Consider the following 12,116-nt stretch of genomic DNA (forward strand, 5'->3'; position numbering starts at 1 on the left):
TGTCCTTATTTTGCTTGCTAATTTATTCATCCTCTTTGCAATGTCAAGATTCCCTACTGTGATCTAAACAACATCTATTTGCCAAAAACACCCTCTTTTGTGTCTGGTACATTGCTATGATGGCTGTTTTCTCTCCATCCTTAGAATAAATATCTCTCTGTCATCTGACACCCTAAGCTCTGGCAAATGTGCTGCAGAAGTCTATAACATTACCAAACACAGCTGTTTCCCCCTTTGCCAGAAGTTAAGTTCCTAGAGCATAGTCAGCAGAAGCAAACATACACCCATTCCCCAGCAGTTTCAGTGCAAAGTCTGGCTTCGGCTGGGACTTGTCAGGCCACTATTTCTAATGATAAGCCATACTTCCGATTATAAAACAAATACTTTGATTAAAATTCCTTGACCTGAGTCCTACAACTGGATCATTCATGCAGACTCCATGACATATATATTAGCTGAATTGTATTGTTCGCAGCCTCTCAGTACAATGTCAGAATAGCTGAGATATCTCTCAGCAGAATATCTAGATTAATTAGCTTTTATCAATATAAGCTTTCCTGCTCTTCTCATCAACAGCTATTTTAAATGTTAATTTCCTATTTTCTTGTTCTGTTGTTTCTGTAATAAATATGAATTTATAACTATAAGCACTCAGGAAAAATGTTGTTTGGACTGAACTGATCAGTCAGTATTGTGGTTAAGGCTGTTTAGAAAAAATTTCTGCTACTGTAAATAAGAGTAGTAATAATGTCAATAGAGCAACAGTGATTTATATCAGTTAAAAATATAGGCCTATTGATTTCAAAAATGTTAATCTAGATTTATTTTAATGGACGTAAGAGACTCAAAGTCTCCTAAAATCAGAATCAAAGGCTTTTTGGAAGATTATCCTGGTGGTTATAGAACTAATTGAAGACTTAACAGACTAAATTTATGCAAACTTTTGTATTGCCGAAAGACAGCGCTTAGGGAGAAAACCAGCACATATTCCTGGTTTATTCACGTAAATAGTATGCTTTTATGCAGCATGATTAACAAAGCTTGTCACTTTTTTTCTTTCATCATTCCTTATGTCACCGTAAAACATTTATGCTGACATTACACACAGGTTTTTAAACGGCAGAAACACAGCAGAGAGGTTGAGAGCTCAGGTACAACTGCGTGCCAGCAGCTAAACTACCTCTGTACCCCTCCAAGAGTCCAGCTGACCTTTCAAGCCACTTCGCACTTTCAGTTTGTTTACTTTCGTTATCAGTTCTGTATCTTGTCAATATGCCTCTAAAGAGCCCCGTAAAGTGTCACTGGATGCAAAGTTAAATAGAAGGCTGCTGTCCTCCGTGAGCCGCTTATCTCTTGGAAATTTCTTGCAGTCATTTTTCCCTTGCGAAAGTGAGAAAAGCAAGTATGCTTTATGATACGATGGTAACAGTGTGATTCTACGAGCAGGTGGTGGTGCAATTTCACTTGATAGATATTGATTATAGAGCTAATATAAATACACAGAAGTCAGCTTAGTTACAGTGGGTTTCTAAAACGGCCCTGTGCCATAATGATATCAGCTACTCTAAGAGCCCGAGAAATCTAACCACATGGATTTTTTTCCAGTCCTTATTCTTACTACAGCTCATACTGGAGACTTGTCTGTAAAAGGAAGACATTCTTTGGGATAGGAGTGAGTATAATGAATAATATATAATTACAGCATTTGGAAAATGCTTCCTCTGACGTTGAGGAGGCTTGTCTTCTAGCAATGCGATTCGAAAAATGAAGGGATGACGAGAAGAGTGAAGAAATGCTTTGCACACAGGTGCACAGGTTACTCCACGATATTATTTTCTCCTTTATGATATTCAGGTTTACTTGGCTTTGCCAAGTATATGTTCATTTATAGGTAATCTGATATTATTTTTTCCTTTTGCCATATTCCAAAACAGCAATTTTTAAAACTCATCTTCTCGCTCATGTAACTAAAACCCTCTAAATTACTTTGGCCAAGAAGCCAATGAATAAAACTTTTACAAAGTATAAATTTTCACCCTTCATTAAAACTTGTCAAGCTGTTCCAGCCTTTCATTGTATAGACTTCTGCTGTCCTAGAAGACTCAGGAATGTTAGAACATGACCTAAAATAATTGAAATGAAAGTCAAGCGCTAATTGCAACTTTGCACAATCAAAAAGAAGTGGACAAAAACATGTTATGTTTAATTTTGTGGCAGCAAGCCATTGTTGAAATCTCCTTTGGCTAAACTCTCCTAGAAATTTGGGCATGATAAGAAACATTTCATGGTTTAAAAACAGAGGAGGCGGTTGAAAAATCGGGTTACCATGAATTAAAAAAAAAACTTACTGTGTATCAATTGATCCATAGTGGTGGCCTTGCATGTTCATGGTCCCATGCCATGACAGATGTGAGGTATTTAGAAGCAGCTTAACCCAACTGTCTGTCTATGTACCTCAGTCAGGCACAAGGAAATATAGATTACTCTAATTTGCTTTCACTTGTAGTTAAGCTACCTCGGAGTGCTTTCACTGCAGTGAATGTGAATGCATGTGTCTTTTCAATCACCAACTTGAGTCCTTTTATATCACAAGGAATTATCAGAACATCTTATAATTTTGTGGGCTGCAAAGTCTCACTCAGCATCATTTTAATTCATATGTCACCGCAATGTTTCAATAGAACAAAATTTGCTAATAAAAAGAAGGCTTCAGGCCAGACTTCTGTCACATTAATAGATGGAAGGTCCGTTGTGCTTCTTCAAATAACAAACTGACTGCTAAGACAAAAGATTATTCAGCTGCTTTCAGTCTTCAAAGACTTCTGTTTAAACATATATAATGTTACTTGGGAATCAATATCATCATGCTAGATGTAAAGATGTACTCTTGCATTGTATGAAGAACTATTTTCAAATAAAAAAATGACTAAAACGTGTAGCTGGACTATGGGCCCAGTACTCTAGCCCTGTTGAGGGCAACTGTTTAAAACTTTTGCCACCTTCTATGAGTGGAAGTTCAAAACCTAGGCCTAGGGAAAAACTAATTTGATTATAATCAAAATTATATGCTTACGTTTCATTATAAATTAATTCTGTTTATGAGGAACTAAGACGATGTTAAATACTGTATTGTCTTTGCTATTCTGCTCATTTATCTTCAGATATTTAGATGCTTATTTTTCCCAAGACAAGGCACACAAAGAGGCAATTGCTCATTTTGTCTAACAAACTACCAGCTGGATCTCTCTCGAGTGGGAAGGCATGAGTATTCAGATAACTAACAGCTTACATCCACGTGTAAGAGAGACTCAAAAAAAAAAAAAAAAGGGCTGTAACCAGAAGTTCTGATCCTTCTATTAACACCCACCAGAGTTCAACCTGAATCGCTGTTTTGTTGGCCTGAATTAAAACTTCCGCAGTACTAGATGGTTCTGGCAAATTTTGCAAATAAAGAATCTAAACATATAGAAGGCATAAAAAACCCCCCCAGAAAACTAGAGATGTGCTTATGTGGTGTATAAAATAATATGTCACATATACATGATACTGAAGATCATCCAGATGCACTATGGGGTTAATGTACTGCTTAGGACATCAGTAGTAAGATGGCAGGAGAATAGGAAAAAAAAATCCCAAAATGTATATGAGAGAAGACAGGAGATTTTAACTGAAGTGTATTTATCCTCATACTCATTTTTCACTTTAAGAGGTGTAAGTATAAACCATCATCATTATCATTTAAAACTCACCAAAGCCAGGAAAAAGGTCTAAATGTCTGACGAAGGCCTCAATTGCACAACTCCAGATGGTTTTTGTCTGGACGACAGCAAAGTCTCTCACTGCCAAAAAATAACATCATGAGAGCATATGTCAGTGAAGTAAACTGTGATAGAGGGAGCCTAGTGATAGATGACGACGTAAGCAAGGGAGTGACAGCAGGACACATGGATTCTGTTCCCAGCTCCATCGTGGTCTGTGTATGTGACCAGGAACAAGTACCCTCTGCAGGTCCCATCCATTGTCACCTGGATGTGACAATACAGAGTTATCACAATCACGTTTAGCATGTTTATATCCCCCCACGAGAGACCCGAAGCTTCGCTGCATGGGACAGGCTGCAGCAATAAAGCTTTTTAAGATTACAGAGGTTTGTTAGCCCATTGCAGGGACTTGCCATTTTATCGTGGCACGCTATCATCTGTGGCTTTTGGTCTGTAACCTTAGGTCTTATATTTGTCAAAGGTGAGCAGAAGCCTTCTGTGGTTGCTGGCAGGTACATGCTTGTGGATGCTGTGAACTAAACATCAAGTGTACAATTGCTTGCAAGCATGAAAGACTGGCCTGATGACCCCTGTGGTGCCGGCAGGCCCCATGCTCTGACCCAGTCTGATACCCTGTATATGCTGTAAAAACAGAGCCTGTAGCTTATAGCTGAGCTAAAGTATATCTTTATATGTAATGTATAAATTCTACCATATATACATAAGACTCTGTAGATATTTTCTCTCACTCCATATATATGCATATATAGACACTCTATATAGCAGTAGGACCAAGAAGAGCAGCCTAAACACTACAACAGATGAAGCTGTTACCACCCTTTATACAGGGACTTCACCGTAACTACCTGTGATTCAGGTGACTCCAGTGTGTTTTATTGCATTTATAGTTATTCTCACCACTGTTTGTTGTTCAGAGGAGCCCTGATGAAAATCCACGGCCCGAGCGTGTTAAGCCTTTTTGTGTTATGATGAACTTAAATTAGCAGTCTACGTGAATGGATAGTATATAGTCTCTGTAAAGTCTAATAAACCAGAAGACACACTGCTGCACAATGCCATGAATTCTCAAGGTATCTGGTTTGAAATACACTTCAATGTAAGTTTATAATTGCAGCTCAATTCATGTCCTCAGAGGGAAGATAGTACTGTAGAAGAATAAAAGAATAAAATAAAAGAATAAATAAAGAATAAATAAAAAAAGAAAGAAAAAAGAATAAAGAATAATAAAAGAATAATATAAAGATAATAAAAATAAAAGAATAAAAATAAAAGAATAATAATAAAAGAATAAAAGGTCCCTCTTTATATGCCAGAGATTCATTCTCTAGTAAGTTTGAGAGTATTTCATTGGCATTGTCTTAGATGCCACAACACAAAGAGGTTTCTTACATTACTGGGTGAATAAATTAGCTCTTATAACATGCTTTGAAACTTCAATTGCATTCTGTAGCAACCAGCAAATCCCCAAATGTATATAATATCTCCTTCCAAAAGCCATTGCTTCCTCCTTGCTGCTGAAAAATATCTTAAATAAAAATCCTAAGAGTTCAGTGCTGGACATAGTGTGCACCTCATCATTGCTTTTATAGGGTTTTTTAAAGTCTTTCTATTTTTTAATCAAAAATGTAACCCTTATGTCAGTGAAATTTGCTTTCTTTACTTTGCATACTATCTAAAGCACATTCATGTGCATTTGCCAGTAAGCGGTCTGCATCTGTGAAGAATTTAAATCAGATTCCAACTTTATTTTGCAGTGCCAGGTAAATTTGGGAAACCCAAGATTTACAGTTTGTTTCTCATGAAGATGCAAAAATCAGTTTGAAGGCTATTGTTAACCAATATGAGATAAAAGATGAGGCACTATTCAGTGCCTCTTTGGGTACCAGTAGGGAGACAATTCACAGCTGCAGAGAAAACCCTTATTTTTACTCTCATAAATATATAATACATCCCTGCTCCAAGCAGCATGTGAGCTAGCGTTTTAAAACAAAGGAAATAAAAAAGTATGTGAGAGAGTCAACGCAGTAACAATAAAATCAAAAGCATATACATGTATCTTTCCTGTGGCAGTAACTTTACAAAATGCTGCATTTAGCAGTGAAGCTAGCAGAAGGAAGTCTTTTAACTGCACATTCCCACCCCTGGAAGACAGTTTAGCACTGTGAAGTGATTTAGCTAAAAATAACCCATCAGAAAACCCTCTCCTATATGCTCAGTTGTCAACATTGGAGGCTTTACATGCAGCCATTTCTGTAGCCCATTTCAAAACCAGATACTACACTTCCCTCACTGCCAATGTCATGCCTTGTCCCTTTTGCACATGTAGCCCATAAAACGTCCTTGCGTGGGTACCATGCAAGACCTCCAACATATCTCCAGGCACTCTTGAAACTGAGATAATAATTCCACTAATTCAGGACCAAAAAAAAAGAAAGCAGATGTCTTTTCAGACAGTTCACGCACAGCTTTATCATTTTGACCCTAGATATAGCACGGATGGGTAGAAGATAGATGTACACGGTCAAGATTTATACGGGTAGTGCTTTCCCAGGGATATAGCAGAAGCTGTGCCCCTAGCCAGAGGCTGAACAAACTGCGTAGTGAGGTTTCTTAAGTTCAGGTTGCTGCTTCAAAGCCAGCTACAAAGCTTCTCTATTTTGCTGTGCTTTGGAACAGCACTAGGCAGGAGAAGCTGATTTATATTTGAGAAAATTCTGTGAAATCCTTCTGCTGATAATGAGCTCATTCAAGGAACTCATTATTTGCTAATTTATGGGCATTCCTAGCAGAAAAAAAAGGGGTTCTGCTCATGTTCACGCAGAAAGGGGCTGCACTTCACTAGTACCGAGACTGCGCCTCAAAGAAAATTGAGCAGCAGAATAAAATGTCTCCAGTGATTAGAAAATGGGAGTGTAATCTTGAGAGCTGCCCCATTTACCTTCACTCATTCAGGTCCAATGTCAGAAAAATAACAGTTCCATAACAGTTCCAATAACAGCACCATTCAAGAATAGGCCAAAGCTGTTGGACTGGCCAGCAGCAGTCCCATGATGTGGGAAAGGCCTTTTAAAGTTTACTTTCTCCTCCTACAGCTTCCCTGCCTTTTATCACGCAAGCGTGGAACATAAATTTGCTTTTCACTATCAATATCTGTCTCCTGTGGTAGCTGTGCTCATGTCTGTGCTTTTGCATCTTGCCTGTAATAGTTCTTGGTTGTCTGAGTCTACTCCGCTGCAAAATTAAGCAATGTCTGTAAGAAAGTTTAACAATTGGGAGGCTGCAGGCCACACAGTTTGCAGATATAGAAACCAAAAATGTCCTGCCCCTTTCCCATAGGGAAGCATTATATCTTCAGTATTTCCTACAGATAAGTGTATTTAAGTAGTTCCAGAAAATATCCAATATGAGTTGTTCTCATTCGGCTTGATCTAAGGAGTCTAATTTAAATTTGGAAAGGTTTTTTTTTTAATGCATTAGATTTAGTAAATCAAACAAATTGAAAAGTAAAGTCACACAGTAAAAGAATCCTTGAAAATCAATTCTCAGTAAAATATTTTCTGAAAATCAAAACAAAATTAAATCAAAACTGACTAATTTGGGTTTCAACTTCTTCACTGAAAAACTGGAATACTGAATGTGTAAATAAAAATATTTGTTGGTAACACTCATTTTGCTTAATAAAACATCATTATTGTAAAAAATTTGTAGTGAAAAATTTCTGCCAGATCATATTCTCAATTAACATTTTTCACTTTTATAGCCCTTTCTACGTAAGACATTCAAAAATTTAGAAATTTAGTCCATTACAGGTCTCACATCCTCTCCAATTGTTTGTTCCACTTACTTACAGTGACATAGTAATCACATACAGTGATTTTATCCAGCCCTGTCATTCCTTTTCCCTCCCTCGCCAGTCTCTTGGGACTTGTGTATGTGTTGAGGTATCACCAGGCATAGAAGACACAATATTCAGCATGCAGTGAGGCCCTTGCTGTCTGCAGACATTGGGTTGAAAACACAAAATTAGTTTGTAAAAAATTGCACTGAATATTTTTGAGACTGCAGTGTAAATTGCTTGCAAATCCTGTCTCCGTTTCATTTAGAATGAACTTGCTCATATACGAAAGAGGTGGCAATTAAGCCCAGGTATCATCTCCCCAGTATTTCCATGATGCCATCGCGCATGATGATTTTGACTCACGGTAACTCAAGATGCAAAATCTACTAGTTAGTGAACCAGTTCAAAGAAAACTATTTGGCACTCTTGCTGGCATTCATAGTAGAGAGGACTAGCACATGGACACCAAACGGACCTCCCACATGTAGGCTTGTACCTTCTTGTCAGTGTAAAACTTTAACTTAACTCTTAGATATATACGGTCAAATTATATTGAAACTAAGGTCTGTCCTTCTCTTAGAGCATATTGAACACCAAATTGTGAGCTGCTCTTTCCAGGAAGAGGCCAGAAAGCCTTTTACACAACAGGCAAAGCGAACAGGTTTTTTGTTGTTGTTGAGTTTTGTTGGTGGTGAATTTTTCCCCTAGAGAGCAGTAGACGGTGGAATTAGGCCCAGCACATATTAAGATTTTGTCTAGATTCTCCAAACCACAATTCATTTTCTCTGAGCCTGAAGGTGGACACCTACGGGCAGGGAAGCTAACACCGCTGCCTAACATAGGTCTGAACTGTGCAAAGCAGCCTCCCCAGGGCTGAGGGGCAAGATCACCTCCCTCCACCTGCTGGCAACACTGCCTCACGCAGCCCAGGAGACCATGGGCCTTCTTGGCCACCAGGGCACATTGCTGCCTCATGCTCAACTGGTTGTCCACCAGCGCTCCCAGGTCCTTCTCGGCAGAGCTGCTTTCCACAGGTTACCACACCTGAGAGTAACTCCAGAAAACCTAACACGTGTGTGTGTGTGTGGGGGGGGGGGGGGTTTAAGGATCTCCTTTCCTCCCATGTGTGCCTCGTGTTTATTTTTAGTTTTTAGCCTGGTTTGGATTCCAGGCCCCAAACCGCCCGGAGGGCCCGGCCGGCCGCCGCAAAGGGGCGCGCAGCGGGCTCCGTCGCGGAGGGGGCAGCGGGCCCCTTCCCCACCGCTGGCGATGGCGGCGGTGCCACGGCGGGGGGGGGGGGGGGACACACGGCCTCCCCCTCGGCGGCCTGCCGCCGCAGAGCCCCCCCCCCCTCCACTCCCGGCGACAGCAGGAGGAGGAGCCGCGGCGGGCGCGTCGCCGCCCCCCCCCCCGGCGGCGGCTGGGGCGTAGCAGGTAGGAGCGGGGCGAGCGCGGCGGCGCGGAGCAGCGCCTGGCCGCCCCTGCCGCCGGGTCGCGCCCGGATCTGCTTCCTGGGTTTCGTTTCGCTTCGGCGGGAGGCGGCCGGCTGCCCCGGGTCGGGTCGGACCCACCCTCTCACCGCGCCCCTCGCCCACCTGCCCGCCCCCCCTCCCCACCGGGGCCGCGGGGGAAGATGGCGCCGCTCTGCGGCCGCCTGCTGCTGGCGGCGGGGGCCGGGGCCGGCCGGGGCCGGCTGCTGCTGCTGCTGCTGCCACCGCTGCTCGGTGCCGCCCGCGGCTGCCACGGCGCAGGCAAGGTGGCGCCCCTCGCCCGGGCCCTGGCTGTCAAAAAGCGGGGCTACGACATCACCAGGAACCCGCACCTCAACAAGGTGGGTGCCGCCTGCCCGCCGGCTTCGAGGCGCGGGCGCCCGCCGGCTTCGCGGCGAGAGGCGACGCTCTCGGCAGAGCCCAGCTGGGCCCAGCTCCGGCTCGGGCGGCCGCTCGTAAAACCCAGGGGCGAGAAGGCGGGTCGGCCTCGTGGGGGGCCGAGCGGCGGCCCTGTGGCGCGGCCTGCGCCCGTTCCCCCGGCGGAGCGGCGACGGGCGAGGGAGCGGGGCCGGGCGGGAGCGCTCCGTCGGGCCGTGGATGGGCTCGAGCAGCGAAGCGCGAGGTGGGGTTTCGTAAAGGCTCGGCCTCCTGCTTTGTCATTGACCGTCTCCTTCGCAGCCGGCCGCCCTGCTTCGCGCGCTTTGTAGCGCTGTGGTAAGCACCTGGAGATGCCGCGTAGATCACAGATACCCTCGACTAGAGTCGGGAGCTGTTTAAAAATCAGGGTTGGCAAACGGGGCAGGAGAACGCGTGACCTCTCCTAAAAAGCCAGTGGCAGAAGCTAGGATGTTTCAGTGTATTTTGTGTTACTCCTTTAGCAGTGGAATTGTTTACATCTTCGTACCGAAACAGCTATATTTGATTGTGCTTAAGCTTCCTTTTCGTGAATCCATAGTACTGGGCTTTCCGCACCGTTTCATCGTCCCTTTCTTCATCCCCATTTATAGGGATGAAGAAGCCTTAATTCTCAGTACTGCTGAAACGTCAACATTTAAAAAAAAAAAAAAACCCTTTAGGAAAAAGGTTTTCAAGTCTGCAAGAGGTGTAAAATGAGGTCCCATAATTTAGCCCACCTAGAGTGGTATAGTAAAAATATGCAAATATTAAGCATGCTATTGATAGCTGATGGGGCTATAACTACTTATCTACTCATTTTGTAATTATCCAGTGTATCGAAGTGCTACATCTTCTCCAGGACTGTAGACTCTTTGAATGACAGCTTTGACCTTGTGTAGTACGTGGTATTCTGGATTTGCATCTCTTGGTGCCACTTCAACTTCCAAAGAGATATATCCCTGAACAAAGGAATATAATGACACAGGATATTAGCGAACGTGCAGGAACTTTGTAGGCAGTCTGTTCTGAATCATTATACGGTGAACATCTTTAAGACCAAAGAGATGAGAAATTGCCAGCTCTTCCTTAATGCTGATGAATTACTCTTGGTTATGTGGTTTGGATAGATGATTCTTCAGCATCCTGCTTGTTCTCTTGGGTGTTCAGTAATAGTTATAAAAAAGGTAACTAGTGTTTCTAGTAACCTTATATATATCAACTATAAATGAAAAATTAATACTTTGACCTTTGTTCAGTATAATACAATAATAACTCGTAACAAGCTGAATCTACCACACTTCTGCAGCAGTCAGATCAAGTTTTAAGAAATAAATTTTGAATGTCCTGTTTGGTAACTTTCAGAACTGAGGCTTTTCTCAAGTGCTTGGTTTTTTTCCCCTTTCAGCGAAAGACAGTGTCTCTCTAAGTCTTGGAATTTGGGTGAATGTGGAGAAAAGGGAAGAAAACTTTTTATGTTAGAGGTAAAATGTGCTGCAGTGTGCCGTGTTTAAATGGCCATTAAAAACCTTTCAGCTGGTCTGCAGCCTGGATGCTTGTTTGCTGTTTATGTTACATTCCTCTGTCACTGCAGGCCTGAAAGTCATCAGTATAGTCATCTTCAGAACATCCAGATGAGGAAAGAAATGGCTGATTTCTGTGGAAAGAGATAAAGAGTACCTATTTGTGCACCTAAACAATCAGTAATTAGTGGTTAGTAAACTGTTCTGGCTTTCTTTCCAAGCTTTTCTGAAAAGACTTCTATTTGGCTGTTGCTCATAATGGATCATTATAGTAGCTAAGGAGTAAACCATGTTCAACTGCAATGGGATGCTTCAGACAAGTTTGTATGTGGTCAGAGTATGCCTTCTGGCCCTTCGGTCTGCCTGGCTGTAGTGGTATAAGCCAGAATTGGGGATCTCAGTAGGTTACCAGCTGTAATCTCATCACATAGCAATTACTGTTTGCCCTCTTTACTTTTTTTAGTAGCTACTTGTGGACATGAGGGTCTGCCATTTTTCTGAAGTGGATCTTAATTTAAGCCCTCATCTACTTGAATGCTGCTCTAGTCCTTCCATCTCTCCAGGAACCTCTGGAAGAAGTGAAAGTGAGGTTTGAGGCAACAAAAGTTTTTTTGCTTTATTCAATGCCCTAGGTGTTCTTTAGCTTTTGGGTGAAGTTTAAAGTATCAGTTTATAGCTATGAAGTCTGTGGTGATTTAGACAGCAAGGAAGACTACCTCTGTCCAGCAGAATCACAGACAGCTTTATGGTCTGAGATTACTGATCTCAATCTTTGCTTGCTTACTAGGTGGAAGCCTCTCAAACTTGGAAGTTGCTGCTGCCAGCTCCTCTATAATACCCTAAATATCAGTAAAGGCAGGCTATCTTCTGAGAAGCCCATCTCTTTTCCAGATCAGCCTGCGAAGAAAAAAAGAGTAGTAAAACTAGTGGTGGACATAAAGTTGTAGTGGCCTCCTTCCTTTGGTCATTGTTTACTGCATGAAGTTAGCTGGATTTTCCAACGTAAAAGGATTGAATTCCTAAATATTGAGCGGGGGGCCAGCACTATACTAAGCATAGTTCGCCAATGAATTTTTCTCCAGTTCTTGAA

At 42.2% G+C, this 12,116-nt stretch overlaps 1 protein-coding gene across 2 annotated transcripts in view; it reads left to right on the forward strand.

Annotated features, from left to right (window-relative positions):
* Positions 1-9,080: 9,080 nt before the first annotated feature.
* ME3 (malic enzyme 3) overlaps positions 9,081-12,116 on the forward strand; it is a 139,133-nt gene continuing 136,097 nt past the window's right edge. Inside the window, exon 1 of one of the 2 annotated variants that reach the window (XM_068930552.1) lies at positions 9,081-9,451. In XM_068930552.1, the coding sequence (XP_068786653.1) occupies positions 9,254-9,451 (198 nt within the window). In that variant the 5' untranslated portion in view covers positions 9,081-9,253. The remainder of the gene's footprint in view (positions 9,452-12,116) is intronic. The other variant, XM_068930551.1, reaches the window with a different exon arrangement.

This window comes from Struthio camelus, chromosome 1 (assembly GCF_040807025.1).
Source record: "Struthio camelus isolate bStrCam1 chromosome 1, bStrCam1.hap1, whole genome shotgun sequence".
Taxonomy (NCBI): Eukaryota; Metazoa; Chordata; class Aves; order Struthioniformes; family Struthionidae; genus Struthio; species Struthio camelus.